A 17,378-nucleotide genomic window follows, 5' to 3' on the forward strand; every position below is an offset into this window, starting at 1 on the left:
TTTGATTAGAGTCATGCTCCTAAAGCAGCTGGGACTATTTAACTAGGCCAGTTCAATCCCTGAAAAAAGGCTTATGCTTCTTATCAAATAAAGAACAAAACCCAGGCTGGGCATGGTGATACAAGCTTGTAATCCAAGCACTTGGGTGGCTGAGGTAGGAGAATCTTGAGTTTAAGTCAACCTACATTGTACAGCAAGACTCTTTCAAAACAACAACAACAAAGAATAAAACCCATATTTTCCTCTAAGGCTACTAGTAGTCTTGTTTTGCTGACCTCTTTGCTCCCTATATCACCAACAGTTATACACACCTGGGCCTTTTTTATGTTTGGTCTTGCCCAGCTCCCACCCAGCTCCTGCACCTTAGGTCTTTATAGCAGCTTATCTCTTTGCCTAAAATGCCTCTCTTCTTTTCTTTTTCCTTCTTCATTTCACCCCTCCATCTCTCCCTCCCTCTTTTCTTCCTTCTTTCCTTTTTCCTGGTACTGGTGATTCAACCAGGGGTGCTCATTCACTGGAGTATATCTCCAGACCTTTTCATTTGTTTATATGAGAAAGGATCTTGTTAAATTGTCCAGGCAGAACTTGAACTTGGGATCTTCTGGTCTCAGTCTCTCCATATCTGGGATTACATGCATGCACCACACACCTTGTAGAGTGCCCCTTTTCTCTTTCTTTTATTTCAAATTTATTTTATTAGGTACCATACATATTGTATATGTTATACTCTTAAATAAATCTAAATTAAATTCATCTGTGGAGCTAATATTTATAATTTTCAAACATTCATATACACAGCAAGCCCATTGATCCCCCAATTAGTACAGATACACATTTTGTACTAGCATGTGACTAAATCCCATCCTCATAGAGACTAAATAATCATAGACTTAAAAAAAAAACAATTATTTTGGTTCAGTGTCTACAGTTCGAATTGGCAAAATCTTTCCCCAGTTGTTCAGCCCAGGGTCTAACCAGATACGATCCTGAAGTCCCAACATGGACGTAAGGGATGATTCTTAGTCTCTTAATTCTAAAGTGCACAAGATGCTCAAATTGGCAAAGATACTAAAAGCCAGGTAGAAATTTGACAAGTGATCCTATCCTCAGACATCGAGCTAATAATACCTTCCCCCTGATTGTCATATAAAAATATCACTGAAATAAGATTGGAGTCCACTCGAGAATGACCCTCTTTTTGATCTCATAAAGGTTCAATCGGATTGTATCTGGATGTCACCTCCTCTGAGGGATCTCTCAAACCAGCTCATTAATCTTTATTCCTCTATATTTTCCTGCTGATACATCCAGTCTGTCCGCAGATAGACTGCATCCTTGAACCTAGCCTCCGATCCTGGAGCGACCTCACTTGACAAGCAGTGACCCATCCGGTTGCAGAATGCTACCCATCCCGCTCCAGGAGCCTAGAGACTACACCTAATCCGGCCTAGGGAAGCGGATGGCAGTGCTTAGCTGCGCTCCCGCTAGAGGGCGATCCGGCCTATCTTGGAGCAGGCGAGAGGAGAGGGCAATGCCTGGGACTTCGCGATGTTCTGCACTCCTAGAGTACGCAGAGGGGCTAAACCCCAATCCTGTCATTTCCAGGATCTGTTGAAGCCAGTTTCAAGAACTGGTCGGTCCTCGAGCGGACCACAACTTCGCCAGGTCCGACGATCACTGTCGCTCTGCCCACACATGGGAGTAGCACGGAGTCCTCGTGGGAGGGACCGCTCTTCCACCGTGGGACAAATGGGCAAGCTGGGGCTACTGCGGGAAAGCGACCTGTCGCGCGTCACGCACTGAACACAGGATTAGCTGAACCTCACTGGATGTCAGGGAGGTCTCTAAAACCAAACTGAGGTCTAGCCACGGCCCCGCCCCTCCACGCAGAGCCAACGCATTGTGGATGGGACGCCCTTAGAGCAGCGGAGCTCGCGGGGCGGTGCTGCAAGGGGCGGGGTCTCCGCGGATTTACTCTACCCTCATTGGCTGCAGCGGGGGGGGGCGGGGCTCGGTTGCCAGATGTTGGGGCGGTGGCTGAAGCTTCTTGGAGTCCGACAGAGAGTGAGGGCGTCGGGCAGGCCAGCCCGGCCAGCCTGGCCGTGTCTGCACCACTCCTTCGGGTCGAGGAGGTGCTAGCAGCCCTGGCGGGCGCTCTGGCACCAACATGCACAGCGTGCGTCTAGACGGCTTCCTGAGTCAGCTCCGCTGGGAAATGGTGAGGCGCGGGAGTGGGTGTGGCACCGAGACGCGTGTGGGGTGCCCGGTGCCGCCCAGCCTGGGTGCCCACCAGAGGCGGGAGGGGGCGGGGCGGCCAAATGGCCGAGTCGGGTTTCAGAGGGCTGGGAGCTACTCTGGGCATCAGGTAACAGCAGCCCAGCTGGCCAGGCCGCTGGTTGTTGGGGAAGAGAGTAGTTGGAGGGGACTTCTTTTGGGACAGGCAGTGCCAGGGCCTAAAGAGGTCTGGTTCTGCTGTGGAAGTCCCCTACCTCAGGCTGTCTCCTTCCCTTATGCTTCCTCACCTAGCAAGAGCTCTCTCTCTCTCTCTCTCTGAAAGACCCTTTGGGCTTTGGGGATCTGCATCCCACAAGAGGCATGGGACACCCCTCCCCAACCCCAGGCAGGACTTAACTTCCCAGTGCAGGCCTTGGTGGCGGGTGCTGACTTGCCTGGCCCTGCATGTTGCAGCCTGCTGAACTGCCACCAGGTCTGCTCATGTGCCAGGCCCCCCCATACCTGCCCTGTGCTCACTTTTCACCCTGCTGCCCAGGCCAGCAGCCCTTTCGAGCTCTCTGGATCATCTGTTCTCAGGGCTGATCTGGCCAGGCACACAAGGGAAACAAGCAGTACCCCTCCAATTTCTGCTCTCTCTTTTCCTTCAGTTGTGTAGCCGGAACACAGGCTCATCCCCATTGCCTGGCCCCCTGCAGCCATCCCCCAAAATTGACCCAGGTGTGTCCAGCCACCAGCTCGGGGCCTCAGATGCCCTGGAAGAAGACTCTGTCTGCTGTGTGGAGGAAGAGGAGGAGGAAGCCTCAGTGACAAAAGACAGGGGTGCAGTCTTGGGGGGTCACAGGGAGCACAGTCTAGACTGGGACTCAGGCTTCTCAGAGGTATCAGGCAGCACATGGCGAGAGGAAGAGTTGCCTGTACTCCAGCGCCCAGCATACCAAGCACAGCCCCTTCAGAGTCAGCGGCTCTCAGTCAGTGGCCTCCCACTGCCCAGCACAGCACCTATAGCCAGAACCCCATCTGCACACCGTCCGCGCCCCAAGTCCACCCCAGATGCCTGCTTGGAGCATTGGCAGGGACTGGAAACAGAGGACTGGACAGCAGCCCTGCTGAACAGGGGTCGCAGTCGCCAGCCCCTGGTGCTAGGGGACAACTGCTTTGCTGACTTAGTTCACAACTGGATGGAGCTTCCTGAGGCAGCACGTGAGGGAGGTGATGAAGGTGCACCCCGTGCTCGTGCTCGGCCCCCCCAGTTCTTGCTTGGCCTCTCTGAGCAGCTGCGGCGCCAGCTGGCCAGGGCTCGGCGGGCAGCTATGGCAGGAAAGCGCCTCTCATGCCCACCTCGCTCAGATCCCGAACTGCCTGCAGATGTCTCACGCTTTGCAGCCCTCATGAACTGCCGCAGCCGCCAACCCATCATCTGCAATGATGTCAGCTACCTCTGACCCTGCCCTTCAGCCTGGGACAATAAAAGCCTTTTTCTATACTGTTGGTTCCATACCCCTGAGGCTCCAGGAGGCAGATGCATCCCTGAGAGGCACAGTCCAGGCAGGCAAATCTGAAGTCTTTTCTTTCCCTTTGAGGGTCTGTCTTCCCATGTTACAGCCATGTGCTCCAGCCCCTGCTGTCCTATCATTCATTTTCTCCACTCCTGCCTTCCTTCAACAAGCTTTATTGAGTGCCTGCTGTGGCCTCAGGATTTAGGGCTTCTGCACAGGGCTGTGTTAAGCCAAGTGCAGGGGTGCCTCACCACAGCTCGTAGTGTAGAGGTGGGAAGGCAGTGTTGTCCTCCTCACCCTTACAGCTCAGCTCCAGTACCAGCACCCTCAGTCCAGGCTCAGGCACCCAGTCTGTCTCCCGCTGAACCAGTTCTGTCACCCTGGAATGGGGGGTGGTTAGAGATTAGGCAGATGAACTGAGACAAAGACAACCTGGCATGAATTCGGGGTGCTGTTGAGCCAAAGGGAGCTCAAACCAGGAGGAGTAGCTCAAGACAGGAAACATCTGAAACTATTTTAGGAGCAGCTGGTGGGGAGGGCAGGAGGCAGGAAGCTTTGGGTCCTCTGGGAGTGGGCTGTGAAAGGGGGGCTGGGCAGGGTGTGGGGAGCCAGTGGGGAAGGCCAAGCAGGCAGCCCCTAAAGCAGCCCCTCTTCAAGCCTACAGCCCTGCCCCACCCCCAACCCATTTGCTGACTCCATTTGGTCAAAGAATGCTTCAGAAAGGTGTATGGGGCCCAGTGGGGTCAGGAAGAAGAAATGTATGTCTCCCATCTCCAACCTCTACAGGTAGGCAGGGCCTGGCCACAGCCAGGTGCAGGCTCACCTGAGGGGCAGGTATTGGGCCTGACTTTCAGGGGACCATTGGGTTGAATAGAGCACAGCTTGACCATACAGCAGCATCCTCACATTCAGCCCATGTTGTTCCTAGAGAGACACAGGTCAGATTCCCACTGAGCCAGGCTGGGCAGAGCTGGGGCCGAGAGGGGCAAGGGCACACCTGGAGATGGTCCAGCAGTGACTCCAGTGTCCTCTCCGGCTGCCCAGCAGGCACCTTCAGGCGGTCCCAACGGGTCCACTCCAGGTGATGAAACTGGGGGTGGAAGAAGGGAGGAGCGAGAGACTACTCATCTAAATTGCAGCCCACCATGTCCCAGTTTCTAACAGCCTTTCTTTGGGGAGGAGCTGGACTTAAGAGGCAGGAAGCAGAGCCAGAGAGTGGGGGGTGGGGGGTGGAATCTGGGCTCAGGCTGGGGCCAGCACAGGAAATGGGGCTATGAGGCCCACACAGGGAAACAGATGATCCATCAAGCAGGCCAGTTGCTGGGGGTAGGCTGAGGGGGTGGTGCTTCCTGAGGAAACCAGAGCCAGGCTGCTGTAAGTCTCTGATAAAGCTGCAAGGCTGAGGGCTGGGGACACATCCTACTCGCCCATCCTTACGAAGCCTTGAACTACTCATGTATACACTGTGGCCAAGGGCACAGTGACCAACGGGGCCCTACTGGCCCAGAGATCCCAGAAGGGACACATATAGTCCACAGAGGCCTCCTCTTCCTGTTACATTTCCTTCCCTGTTTCAAAAGTCATAAGGTTCTGGTGTCCAGAGCTAAGAACAGAAGTGTGGCCAGAAGCCAGAGTCCAGGGCAAGGAGGTCTTGCCAGCCCCTTAGACAATACGCTGGGGTTGAGCTGAGATTAGGCTAGACACAAGATGGGGGCTCCCCGCCCCGGTTCCATGGACAAAGGCAGCCTGTGTGCTGCTTAGAGGTGGGGAACTTCACAAAGGGGTTCTGTGTCCTGTGTCCAGAGAGACCCTAGGGCTACCCAGCAAAGCCCAGGGCTGGCCAGTGACCTCTGCCCTCTCCCCTGTGAAGTGCATTCCCTTTGCCCCGTTTCCTGTGCCTGAAAGAAATGGAAACTACTGCAGAGCCTGGGCACACAATCAGAGGTAAGCCCTGCACTCACAGGAGCACAAATGCACACAAGCCCAGGAACACCCACGTGTACCCACATGCACATTCATGCATACCCACACTGAGGAAAAGCCCTGGACTCCCATCTGGCACACAAATGTGCAAGTTTGCTACCTCCACGCCTGCACACCAGGGATTCCCAGGCTCTGGCAAATATATCTGTGACCCAAGCATATACTCCTATAGGGATGCAGACCCACACTCCTGGTGGCAAGCCTGGTATCTTTTAACTCAGCCTTGAGGGGACAGGCCAGGACCCTGCAAGGAGAATCTGGACTCTTTCTGGGGGTACAGCCCTGGTACCTCTTTTCTACCCCTTCCCCTTCCTTAACAGCTCCCCACTCAGACACTCCTGGGAAGGAGAGGGCTGTGGAGATGTCTGGGTCTACTAATGAGTTAAAGCTGCAGCTCCCCCAGACCCTGGACACTGTGGGGCGGCGGGGTAGCTGATGGCTGCTTCCTGTGTCTTGACAGTTCCAGCCTGGCTTCTTAGCAGGAAGGGGGCTAGACCAAGTTTTAAGAACTCCCTCACTGTCTGGGTTCTAGAGAGTGACAAAAAGCTAGAGTGGGCCTGGGCTTGTCTTTGTTTTTTGTTTTGTTTTTGTACTGGAAATTGAACCCAGAGCCTCTGCCAGCCCTTATTTTATTTTGAGACAGGTTCTCACTAAGTTGCTCAGGATAACCTCAAATTTGGGATCCTTTTGCCTCAGCCTCCTGAGTAGTTGAGATGACAGGCATGTGCCCACCATGCCAGGTTTAGAATGGGGCCTGTTTGGGTGGGTGCGGGGAAAACTTAAGATTATGGGAGTAGGGGTAGGGTGTCAAGGGCTTACCTTCTGGATGGCTGGGGTGGAAGGTACTGAGCGTTGAAGGCGGTTTTCAGCCAGGTGCAGGTAGGTATGACGAAAGGCACCAACAGGCTGTGGCCTGCGCACCACTTTATACAGCTCTAGGCCCACCAGCCCTGCTACCGCTGCTGTAGTGGTAGCAATGGCTGGGATGATCTGGCTCGCAATTCTCATGCTCTGCCAAGGACAGGAGATTTGATCGGGTCTACATTGTAGCGTTAAAGTCTGGCCCCCATTTCTAAGCCTATGCTCCAAGAGCTGAGGTTACCTGAGTATGGTCTACTGGTTCTGAGATACCATAGTTCTGAGATCGCAGGCTAGCTGCTGCTCTTACAAAGTCCATGTGGAAGTTGCTGTCTTCATCCTGTAAGGCCAAAGTGACAATAGTGTGAACACTGCAGCATTGCCCTTTACCGTGGCCACCTGTGTACCATGGCTAGATCTTCTCATGGTTCTGTGAGTGGGTGCTCCTCATCTCCCCTTCACCACATAATGAGGCTGAGGCTCAAGGAGCATGAGCTGCTTGAAGGGTCCCACTGGGGGGAAGAATTCAATCTACTCTGCAGCTCCTCACCTTCCCCCACAATCTTCCCAGCCCCACCTCTCACCCTCATTTAGAATCCCACCTTCTCAAACACCAGGGGCTTCAGGGGAGGGCCTTTGCTCCAGACTTCCAGGGCTTCCTGCAGTTCTTTCAACTGTTCAGGGCCTGTCAGGGGAGTAGGTGCTGGTGTCCTTAGTCTGTCTCCTGCATTCTTCCTGGAGCTTGGTACCTATTCTTGGTACCAAGACTGTCACCACTTCTTGATCAAACTGAAAGAGCCCACTGATTGATGCTACAGTCTTCTCTCCAGCCTTCCCCCTCTGTGCATATGTACACACTGATGTGACTGTCTACAGTTAGACATCCCCAGGGCTTTTTTTTTCTTCTACCTGGAATTGAACACGGGACCTTGTGCTTTCGAGGTAGGCAGTGGCACCACTGAGCTAAATCCCCTGGCTCTCCCCAGGACTTTTAAATTCTAATATTCTCCCAAGAGAAGTGGAATATGCAGTAGATAGCAGGCACAGGAGCTCCTGGTGGAGCCAGAAGATGGGGCTAGAGAGAAACAAGGTAAGAGGGCCTGAGAAGTAGTAAGTTGGTTGTAGTGATCCAGGACCCTATCTTCTTTCTGTAGCACAAACTGAAGACAGGGTCAGGCCTCTGAGTGACAGTATGGGAACAGGAACAGGAGTCTCACCACACTTAGCCAGCACGGGGGCCGGGTGTTGGGGGTCAGTCTGTAGCAGCAAGTTCACCAGTTCCCTGAGCACAGTCTGATCTGATGAGCCAGGCAGCCCATGCATCTGGGCATACAAGTTGGCAGCTGCCAGTATGTAGAGGAGGTGCATGTCCTACAGCCAGAGACGCATGGGTGTAGATGAGCACATCTGAGCGGATGGGGTGGGGTCCACTGTTCATCTGTGGGTTTGTTGACTGCTTGCCTCATATATGGATACCCAAATGTTCACAAACATGGCTCTCTCTCTCTCTCAACATCTGTGCATCTACATCTCAAGGCTCTCCAAAGGACCCCCACTCACTTGGCTGATGTCAAATTCCAGGGGCTGGGGACACCGTTTGGGACCTGACCAGAACAGAGTTCCATCCTCATGCACCTAGGAAAACAAAGGCTGCTGGGTTCAGTCTAGTCCCCATGAGTTTTCAGTCACTCAACCCTTAACTACCCACTTTATCTGGTGGGAGGTGACTCAGCAGCTGTATGATATCATCATGGAAGCATAGGTGCCAATGGCCAAGGGCCCACATGACACAGTCTCGCCAGGTCTGCGGGCGTACTCGCAGGACACCCATCACCAGCTGCAGTGAGGTCAGTATCTGTGGCCCATCCACGTCTGCCAAGGAAGTGAATCTCCTGCTGAGAGAGGAGAGAGCTGAAGGCTGTGTCCTGTGCTCAGAGTCCTGGACTTTCCTCTGCCTCTGAGGCCTTACTGTTGGTAGCAGCTGATGGTCTCTGCAGATAGTTGGAAGAGTCCCTCAAATTCATTCCGAGCCCACTGTGGGGGAAGGAGGACAATGAGCTATCAGAAGAGCAGCTGATCTGCAGCTGAGTGCTGAGCTGGGTGGGATGGCATGCTCTCACCTGCAGGACGTGCTCGTATGTGCTGGGGAAGCGTCGCACGGTGCAGACAGGGGCGGGGACATTCTCAGAAGCTTCAGCTGAGACAGGGCCTTTGTAAACCTCAGTCACATGTGGCACAAACACTGAAGCACTGCCCTTAGTGCCCTGTGTGCCCGCCTCTAGCAGTGGCTTCAGGTAGTGGATGCAGCGACCAGCCACATAGTGTCCTGGCAAGGGGGCAGAGGGTCAGAAGTGGGACTGGCACAGACGGGCAAGGTGTTGAGCTCTGAGTTAAGCACTCACGGGCCTCAAAGCTATCTACAGCAGCAACCACACCATCCACATGGGAGAAGAAATTGTCTCCAAAGATGTGTTCTGTGGTATGATCCAGGACTTGGACATATGTAGTCACCTCTAAGTCTGGGTTCAGATCCCTGGTAGCTGCTGCAGCCACCTCTGCCTTGGGCTTCTGGGAAGAAGGGAGAAAGACGTTGAGGACAGGTGCATTATGGGAAGGCAGGCTAGGACACAAGTGTAGGAGGGGCTGGCACTTACATCAATGTCCCAGGGCCTGAAAAGGAACTGACGGCTGAGGTTGGAGTACTCTATATGGTCCATGTCTACAACAGTCACGCCTCCACTGGCTCCAGCTCCCAGGCCCACTAGGGCAAAGCCTTTGAGTAGCTCACAGCCAATGGCACCAGCACCCACCTGTTGTCAGGAGCAGCCTTAACCAGGGGGCCTGAACTGGCCTTCCCAAAGACACACCCATCCTCACCCTACAGCTCACCAGGAAGAAGTTCTGGTGACTCAGTGTCTCCTGAAAACCAGCTCCAAACACTGCAATTTGCCCGTCATAGCGTGAGTCTCTCTAGAGGACAGGGAGGGGTCTGTGCTAGTTGCCTGTCTATGCTGTATCTCCTTGTTTCACTGAGTCATTAATTCAGGACCTTAGGACCATTCCTCAGGCTTCTCCTCCAGCCTGATTTTGGACAAGGCTTGCACCCCTGCCCCAAACCTCACCAGTGAGCAGTCCTCAGGGTTGGGAAAGAGCTCCTCATCTTCTGGAAGACAGTCAAGGGCATCGAAGTATAGCCACTGGTCCAGGGGAATGAACTTTCTGGAGATTGCCTAGAGGCCAACACTTCAGTCTGAGGGCATCTGTCAACTCTTGAGCCCCTCAGATCCAGCTGAAGCCTGCACCTAGGTTGGTGAACCCTCTAGGGCTGGCACACACTGACCCACAGACCTCCCCACCCCATGCCCTTCTCCGTCTATGCCCACCTTCAGAACTTCCTGGGCAGCCACTGCTCCCAGAATGGATGCCATAGGGCTCAGGACACCAGCACTACTCAGGGCAACTGTTCGAAGTAGGGCCTCATCCAGTGGCTCTTCTTCTGCCCCCTTCAGTGGTCCCAGGTCCCGGGCAAGGGTTACCATGATCTCTGCATCAACCTATGGCATGGGTTTCTATGGGCACATCATCCCCAGCCTAAGTCTCACGCCCTACACAAAGCCTTCAGGTACCCAGTCATCTTTTTCCACAGAAGAGGAAACAGAAGCCTAAGTGTGAAGGCCTGGCACAGCTGTCACCAAGAGAGGATGCCCAGCACAAGATAGAAGCCTGGAAGGCTCTACCAATCTGGACGCAGCTTCCAGCTTGGCTCTAGTATGTTAGGACAGCGGTGGTCATGAGGCTGTATGCCTGGCACTTCCATGGTCCCAGCATCTAGTCTAAAGACAGTGGCTTTCAATTGGGTATAGTAGCATATGCCTATAATCTTAGTTACTTGGGAGGCTGAGGCAGGAGCACTGCGAGTCTGAGGCCAGCCTGGAAACTTAGTGAGACTTTGTCTCAAAACAAAAATAAAAGCAAAAACAAGAGAGAGAGAGAGAGAGAGAGAGAGAGAGAGAGAAAGCGCTATGCATAGTGGTGTACACCTGTAATCCCAGCACTCCGGAGGCTGAGGCAAAAGGATCACTAAGTGAGGCCAGCCTGGGCTGCATAGTGAGACCCTGTCTCATAAAAACAAAACAAAAGAGTGTTTGACTAGCATATGGTACAATACCCTAAATACCCTAGGTTCATTCCCCACTACAGCCTCCCACAAAAGATAGTGGTCTTCATGTTCCTTTTTTTTAAGTGGAAGAACTCCCTCTATGGTGTGAACATAGACCCATGAATGGTCACAAAGATGAGATCTAGCAGGTGAGAGGCCAAACAGACAGTCTGAAGGTGGTGTGGGGGTCACTCACAGGATCCCAGGGGTGCAGTGGCCGACCATGGAGATTCTGGAACTTGTGCAGTGCACGGAAGGCTTGATGTAGGCAGTGGGCACGGTGGGCTTCCTGGGCACTTGGAGCTACAACACGGGGCTGGATCAGGGCTCTGTCCAGGGGCTTCTGCAGAAGACAGCTCAGCATCAGTGCCAGACATTGCATGGCCCCTCCAGCTGCTCAAGTGCTCCCCCTTCAGATGCACATGCACTCACATGCCTCACAGTCTCAGGTCTCTTGACTTCAGTGACAGTCCCACCATGTAAGTATGGGGAAAAGGTTGATGTGTCCCCAATCTCCAAGGACCGATCCTCTGGGAGAGATCCAGCCTAGAGGTTAGAATCTCTGAACCTGAGTGGTTATCACCTCGATCCTGCATTGCATAATATGTGCACCCTGGGGAAGGCGATGGGGAACCTAGCTCCATGGACCAGGTGTGTGCACCCCACAGGGCTAGAGGGGGGTTGGCTTACTCTGCACACAGATGGGCCGAGGAGAACAGCCATTGAGCTCAACCATGCCCTTGATGCCTGAGAAAGTCACCAAGTCCCCATCACAGAAGGAATGCTCCTTGTCTTCTCTTCTCAGAGTGAGGATGCCAGGGGAGCCCTGGGTGAGAGGTGGATTGGCTCAGGGGTCCCCATACTTGCCTTCCATAGGCCCAGAAAACCCTTCCCTGGCCACCAGGTAAATGCCTATATCCTTGCACCTACCTGGGTGATGTGCTGGATGGCAGCTGTCAGGGGTTCTGCCTCTGTAGGGTCATGCACTATGAACTCCTCACCAAAATCACAGAACAATTGCCTATTATGAAGTGACAGGGATCATGGAAGTGGTTTATAGGTTGAGATGAAGGATAGGGGATGCTAGGACAGACCCAGAAGCTCAAATTGAAAGAGAAAGCAGAGAGAGACAGACCTGGAAATTAGAGTTTGAAGGTGCGGGTTACAATAGCAGATCTGCAGGCTAGAGTGGAGGAACCAGAGAGGTAGAACTGGGCAACAGAATTGGATGGGCAGGCAGTCTTACTCACCCGACGAGGCCCCTGGTGTCAGCCACTAGAAAGCAGATTCCATGTTTGTGGCATAAGGTACCCACCATCAGCTGCTCCTCCAGCTTGGAAGCAGTCAGCACCACCACCTTAGGAAAACACTGAGATCAGCAGGTCCAGAGTCACTGCCCAGCTCTCCCTGCTGCTGAGGGCTGAAGTGGAGGGTGAGGCTGGCCTGGAAGGTGGGTCCAGGGAAAGCACCTGGAATTTCAGCAGTAGGTCCTCCGTGATGTCGCTGGGGTGGACAAGGACCTGGACAGCTTCACTGAGTTGAGCCAAGTGTTCTTGAGAGGCCTCAGCCCTGCTCTTTCCCAAGTCCCTCTCTGAGAGAAAAACCTGAGGAAAGTTGCAGTGCAGCGTGAGCAGAGACTCCCCAGGTCCTGACCCCACTCTGATCTGAGAACTAAAAGCCATCCAGGACTCTCACCTGAGCAGCCAGGTCAGACCAGCAGGTGGGATGGGGATCGTGTAAAGTGAGGCTGCCCACACCCATCAGGACCAGGTTCTTGGCCACCTCGGCCCCCAGGCCCTGCAGGCCCGACAGCAGTACTTTGGCTTTCCTAATTCTCTGCATGGCAGGTGCGCCCAGCACAGGCCTGTGGATGGACAGCAGAAGGGCAAGCAGTTAAGACCAGAAATCTGAAGGTCTCCCGCTCCTCCCCCATTGCAAGGCTCACAGCTGTCTGGAGTACAGCTCCCTGTCCAGCCACTCAGAAGGCTCCAGGACGGCCATCCTCTGGGCCTAGGGCAAGGCAGCAGGCTGCAGTGCTCACAGCTCCAACTCTGTGGAGAAACAGAGTGCTTGCAGCTGGTAGGACAGGCACCTAAGCCAGGGAGCCAAAGACGCCGCTTGCGTTTTCCTGGCTCTTCAGTCATTTCGAGGGAAAGCAAAAGTGAAAGTGAAATTAAACTATGAAATTAGCTGGTTCCAGATCTTGGCTAACCTTCAGCACAGAGGCCAGCCCTCCCCTGAGCAACCCGGGTCTCTCCCAGGGATGAATCCCAGCACTACAAAGGGGTGGTCATTCTGAGTCACCTCCCAGTGGGGAGGCATGGAGCAGCCAAACTGACATGTGCTGGATTTTTTTTCTTTAAACTTGTTTTGAAATCACTGTAGGCTCAGAAGAAGTTGCAAAAAATGGTAGAGAGAATTCCCATGTATCCTTCTCAGGCTTGGCTTTTTGTCTTCTTAGCTACTTCCCGCCAGGTCTCTGGAGTACCGACCACAGCTCCCAACAACACTCCATGAGAGCTAAACCAAGAGCTGTCATGGGAGTTCTTTCTTATCCTTTGCTTTTGCAATAGGGGAAATGGAACCAAGGCCCTTTGCACTGAACTACATCCCCAGCCCTTCAATTTTTTTAAAATTTTATTTTGGAACAGAATCTAAATTACCCAGGCTGGGGTCTAAATTGTGACCCTCCTGCCTCAGCCTTCCAGAGTGTTGGGATTACAGTCATCAGCCAACATGCCTGACCATAAATTGATACTTTTTCTCTTTTTCTTTCTTTTTTTAACTCAGGTGAAATTCATATAACAAAATAAACCATTCTTGGGAGATATAGCTCAGTGGTAGATTCAGCATGTGTGAGGCCCTGGTTTCAGTCCCCAGCACTTTTACAAAAACATTTAAAGCGTACAATGCAGTGGCATTTAGTACATCTACAATGTCGTGTAACCATTACCTCTTTCCAGCTTTAAGAGTTTTCATCAGGGCAGGCATGATGGTGCACACCTGTAATCCCAGCACTTGAGAGGCTGAGGCAAGAGTATTGCCATAAATTTGCAACCAACCTGGGCTACATAGTGAGTTTTCAAGGCCAGCCTGGACTACATGGTAAGATTTTATCTCAAAAAAACAAACAAAAGTTTTCATCACTCCGAAAGCACACTTAAAACATATGTTAAGCAATTATTACTCATTCCCTACCCCCAGTGTTATCCTTTAACAAATATTACTATGCTTTCAGCCTCTAGAGATTTGGCTATTTGTAATGTTTCACATAAAAGAAGTTATACAAAATGTGAAATTTTATGTCTGCTTTTTTCATTTAACCTTTTTTTTTTTTTTTTTGAGATGGTCTTGCTGTGTAGTACAGGATGGCCTCAAATTTATTATGTAACCCAGGTTGGCCTCAAACTCAAGGTAATCCTCCTAGCTCAGACACCTGAGTGTTGGGATTTACAGGCATGCGCCACCACGCCTGGCAACAATGCTTTTGAAGGCCATCCAAGTTGTACCCTGCATCAGTACTTCAGTCTTTCTTATGTCTGAACAATATTCCATTGTGTCAGTTTGCCCATTCACTACAGATAGACATCTGAGTGATTTCTACCTTTTGGTTATTGTAAATAGTGCTGCTATGATCATTCTTTGTTTTTGTTTTGTTTTTTGTTTTTTGGTACCAGTGATCAAACTCAGGACCGTGCACTTATGAGGCAGGCAGCAGAACCACTGAGCTAAATCCCTGGCCCCTCCTGGCCCTAAATTTTAAAAATTCATTAAAGTAGGTTTTTTTTTAGACAGAATCATTATGTAGCCCAGACTGGCCTCAAACTTGCGGTGATCCTCCTGCCTCAGCTTCTCCAGTGCTGTGATTACAGGTGTGTGCCACCACACACCTGGCAGAGATAGATGTTTTAAGAATTGTGGTAAAATATACACAAGAGGGAATGTACCATTGTAAGTGTCTAATTCAATGGCATGAAGCACATTTACATTGTTGTGCAATGCTCACCACTATTCATCTTCAGAACTTTTTTACCTTCCCAAACCAAAGCACTGTACCTATTAAACAAAACTCCCTATAATCTCCTTCCCTCACTATATTAGTTTATTTTCTGTTGCAATAACAAAATGCCTAAAGCTGGGTATTTATAAAGAAAAGAAGTTTTACTTACGTCACAGCTCTGCAGGTCTAAGAGCATTGTGTCAGCCTGAAAGCCCAGACCCAGGGAGATGCATCATGGGAGACAATATCTGGATGGTAGGGGCTGGTGTAGAGGAGAGCACAGGGTGAGATTCAGGGATCAGCACTGCTCTTTCCTCTTTGGTTAGTTGCTTTTATCTTTTTTTTTCATTTTTTGGTACCAGGACTCAAACTTGTAACCTTGCACTTATGAGGCAGCCAGCTGCACCACTGAGGTAAATCCCCGACCCTAAAGCTTCTCTCTGTTTTTTTAAAAATTAGTTTTTGGTACCAGAGATCAAACTCAGGACCTTGAGCTTCCGAAGCAGGCGGCAGAACCACTGAGCTGAATCCCCAGCTCTGGTTTGTAATTGTTTTGTGAGACTATACTGTAATTAGTACCACCCAGTCCATTAAGTCCAGTTGTGATTCAGACACCCAGGTGGGTGACCAGGGCATCTGAATCCATCCCTTCCCAAACTCATTCCTGCTTTAAGGGTCAGAGATAAACTGAGATTGATGCTAGTCATATGACTTTGCTACATGCCCTGCTTCCCTAATAAATCAATATTAGATATGCAGCTATACTTGTGATCTTATTGGTTATAGTTTGACCCAAGTGATACCCATATTGTGACTTTGCTGTATAAATTACTCTTGACAAAGGGCCTTGGTGGAAACCTGCTTGGGAGCCCCTCCTGTCTCTCAGGAGCTATTCCTATTCCCCAATAAACCTTCCTACTCATTCTTGTCCTTCTTTATCCTATGCAATCTATTCTTTGATTTTAGGGGATGTGAACTTGGCACATCTGACATTTGGCAGGTTGGGAGTTATATTTCTCCTATATCAGTATCTCATCAAAGTTCTGATTTGCATTTCTTTTTTTTTTTAGTTGTGATTTGCATTTCTTTAGTGACTAATTATGTTGAACATTTTCTTAAGTGTTCATTGACCATGAATTTAGTAAATTTAAAATGGACCTTAAAGGAGTAGCCTTGTCTTGCTACTAATGAAAGTTGCCTAAAAGACTGGATAGACAACAGAAATTTCTCAGAGCTTTCTCTACTCTAGGGCCCAGGGCAGAATCTCTGACTTACCATCTCTGCAGGAGATCTCTTTTGCAGGAAACGTGCCCTATTTTCCTCTTTCTCTCTTTCAAGGAAACTAGAAAGCAGTGGTTTGAATTTCTTGGTTTGCTAGCAAGATCTCTAAACATGATTTGTTATAGCTGAAGTCAATTGTAATCTGTGCTTTGAGAATACTTACAGGAATAAGGATATGAGTTACCTGAGGAAGATAAGATTGAGTGCTGGTAAAGGGTAGATAGTCCAGTCCAGTTTTATTTTCTGGGTCTCTCTCCAGATGGTAGCTACCTACTCTGGAGTGGAGAAAACCTTGGGAGACACCACAGGGGGCACAGGAAACAAGCAGAGACTTACGGGACACCATATTTGCTTCTCTTGTTTCAGATTAAGAACTCCATATCTGAACCTCACACTCCTTTGGAATGTAGTAAGGAGCAATTTAGTATTTCTCTACACCTATGAGTGGTGTGCCCACCTCCTAAAGCCAAGTACACAGAGGAAAGTACTATGATGCTATCTCACAATTAGAATTATAATGTAAAAGAGAGAAAATGATCAAAATCATCTTAAATTGAGATTTTCTTTACATTAAGAAGTAATTCTTGCTTTATCCCTCTGCTGGGTATCTTTCCAAAAGAATTAAAGGAATTATACCACAGCGATATATGCACACCCATGTTTATAGAAGCACAGGTTGTAATAGCTAAAACTTGGAAACAGCCCAATTGCCCACCAATTGGAGACAGGATAAAGAAGATATGGATTTTCTATAAAATGGAGTACTACTCAGCCATAAAGAATGAGGAACTAGAGTCATTCATAGGAAAATGGATACATATTGAGGCCGTAGTCTCAAGTGAAATAAATAGGACACATATAAATACTGAATAGTTTCTCTAGTGTGAAACACTAAAAGTGTAAGATCCAACTTGTAAAACTGATAATGTGAAATAGGGAGAAAAGGGCTAACAGTGTAGGGGAAGTGGGAAGGGTAGGGGAAAGGAAATAAGGGAAAAGAAAAAAATATGAAAAAATGGAAACAAAGTCTTTGTAAATAGCGGAGGGTGGAGGGGGTGAAGGGAGGGCAGGGATAAGGGGAAAAAATGAGAACCAAGATCTGTCATGTAAAGGTACAAGATTGCAATGATGAATGTAACTGTACTGTATATCTAAAATGTACCGATAAACTCAATGAAATAAAAAAGAAGTAATTCTTGCTGGTGTTCAAGGGTAAATGTAATGAGAGACAACTCACCTTTAAGACATTCAGTACCGCTAAGCCCGAGGTTACTCCTTGCCCTTTAGAACCTGAGAACAAAGTTTCTAAGACAACTTTAAACCTTGACCACCATGTACTGAGGATGGAGTATCTGCGTCAGCCATA

At 50.3% G+C, this 17,378-nt stretch overlaps 2 protein-coding genes across 7 annotated transcripts; one reads left to right on the plus strand and one right to left on the minus strand.

Moving 5' to 3' along the window:
• The first annotated feature begins 2,036 nt into the window (after positions 1 to 2,036).
• On the plus strand, positions 2,037 to 3,694 carry Inka1 (inka box actin regulator 1). Its single transcript, XM_010615533.2, has 2 exons — positions 2,037 to 2,218; positions 2,883 to 3,694. The coding sequence occupies exons 1-2, from the start codon at positions 2,168 to 2,170 to the stop codon at positions 3,675 to 3,677; spliced, it is 846 nt and encodes a 281-aa protein (XP_010613835.1). The 5' UTR covers positions 2,037 to 2,167; the 3' UTR covers positions 3,678 to 3,694.
• Positions 3,695 to 3,709: 15 nt separating this feature from the next.
• Uba7 (ubiquitin like modifier activating enzyme 7) lies at positions 3,710 to 13,344 on the minus strand. 6 transcript variants are annotated; one of them, XM_019206246.2, is made up of 24 exons: positions 12,677 to 13,344; positions 12,427 to 12,595; positions 12,201 to 12,335; positions 11,982 to 12,088; positions 11,662 to 11,752; positions 11,422 to 11,557; positions 11,164 to 11,261; positions 10,928 to 11,074; positions 9,956 to 10,126; positions 9,695 to 9,802; positions 9,462 to 9,542; positions 9,227 to 9,382; positions 8,975 to 9,140; positions 8,693 to 8,898; positions 8,542 to 8,606; positions 8,281 to 8,464; positions 8,133 to 8,207; positions 7,793 to 7,943; positions 7,175 to 7,293; positions 6,817 to 6,912; positions 6,534 to 6,725; positions 4,729 to 4,821; positions 4,555 to 4,655; positions 3,710 to 4,111 (listed from the first exon to the last, which is right to left on the minus strand). In XM_019206246.2, the coding sequence occupies exons 1-24, from the start codon at positions 12,730 to 12,732 to the stop codon at positions 3,979 to 3,981; spliced, it is 3,036 nt and encodes a 1,011-aa protein (XP_019061791.1). In that variant the 5' UTR covers positions 12,733 to 13,344; the 3' UTR covers positions 3,710 to 3,978. The 6 variants fall into 6 exon arrangements, with proteins under 6 accessions (XP_019061791.1, XP_019061788.1, XP_010613836.2 ...); XM_019206243.2 differs by having other exon boundaries at positions 7,175 to 7,257; positions 7,790 to 7,943; XM_010615534.3 differs by having other exon boundaries at positions 7,175 to 7,257; positions 7,790 to 7,943; positions 8,281 to 8,467.
• Positions 13,345 to 17,378: the final 4,034 nt, after the last annotated feature.

The sequence above is a fragment of the Fukomys damarensis genome, unplaced genomic scaffold, assembly GCF_012274545.1.
Source record: "Fukomys damarensis isolate Sample0158 unplaced genomic scaffold, DMR_v1.0_HiC HiC_scaffold_37, whole genome shotgun sequence".
NCBI lineage: Eukaryota > Metazoa > Chordata > Mammalia > Rodentia > Bathyergidae > Fukomys > Fukomys damarensis.

What these genes read in the sequence shown, in the direction of transcription:
- Uba7 (XM_019206246.2), bottom strand. Translation starts at nt 12,732, where the DNA reads ATGGCCGTCCTGGAGCCTTCTGAGTGGCTGGACAGGGAGCTGTACTCC. An exon ending in TCAGGCCCTGGGACATTGAT is followed by an intron (nt 9,141 to 9,226) that starts GTAAGTGCCAGC and finishes CCTTCTTCCCAG; the next exon opens with AAGCCCAAGGCAGAGGTGGC. An exon ending in TGTAGATAGCTTTGAGGCCC is followed by an intron (nt 8,899 to 8,974) that starts GTGAGTGCTTAA and finishes CCCCCTTGCCAG; the next exon opens with GACACTATGTGGCTGGTCGC.
- Inka1 (XM_010615533.2), top strand. Translation starts at nt 2,168, where the DNA reads ATGCACAGCGTGCGTCTAGACGGCTTCCTGAGTCAGCTCCGCTGGGAA. An exon ending in GTCAGCTCCGCTGGGAAATG is followed by an intron (nt 2,219 to 2,882) that starts GTGAGGCGCGGG and finishes CTTTTCCTTCAG; the next exon opens with TTGTGTAGCCGGAACACAGG.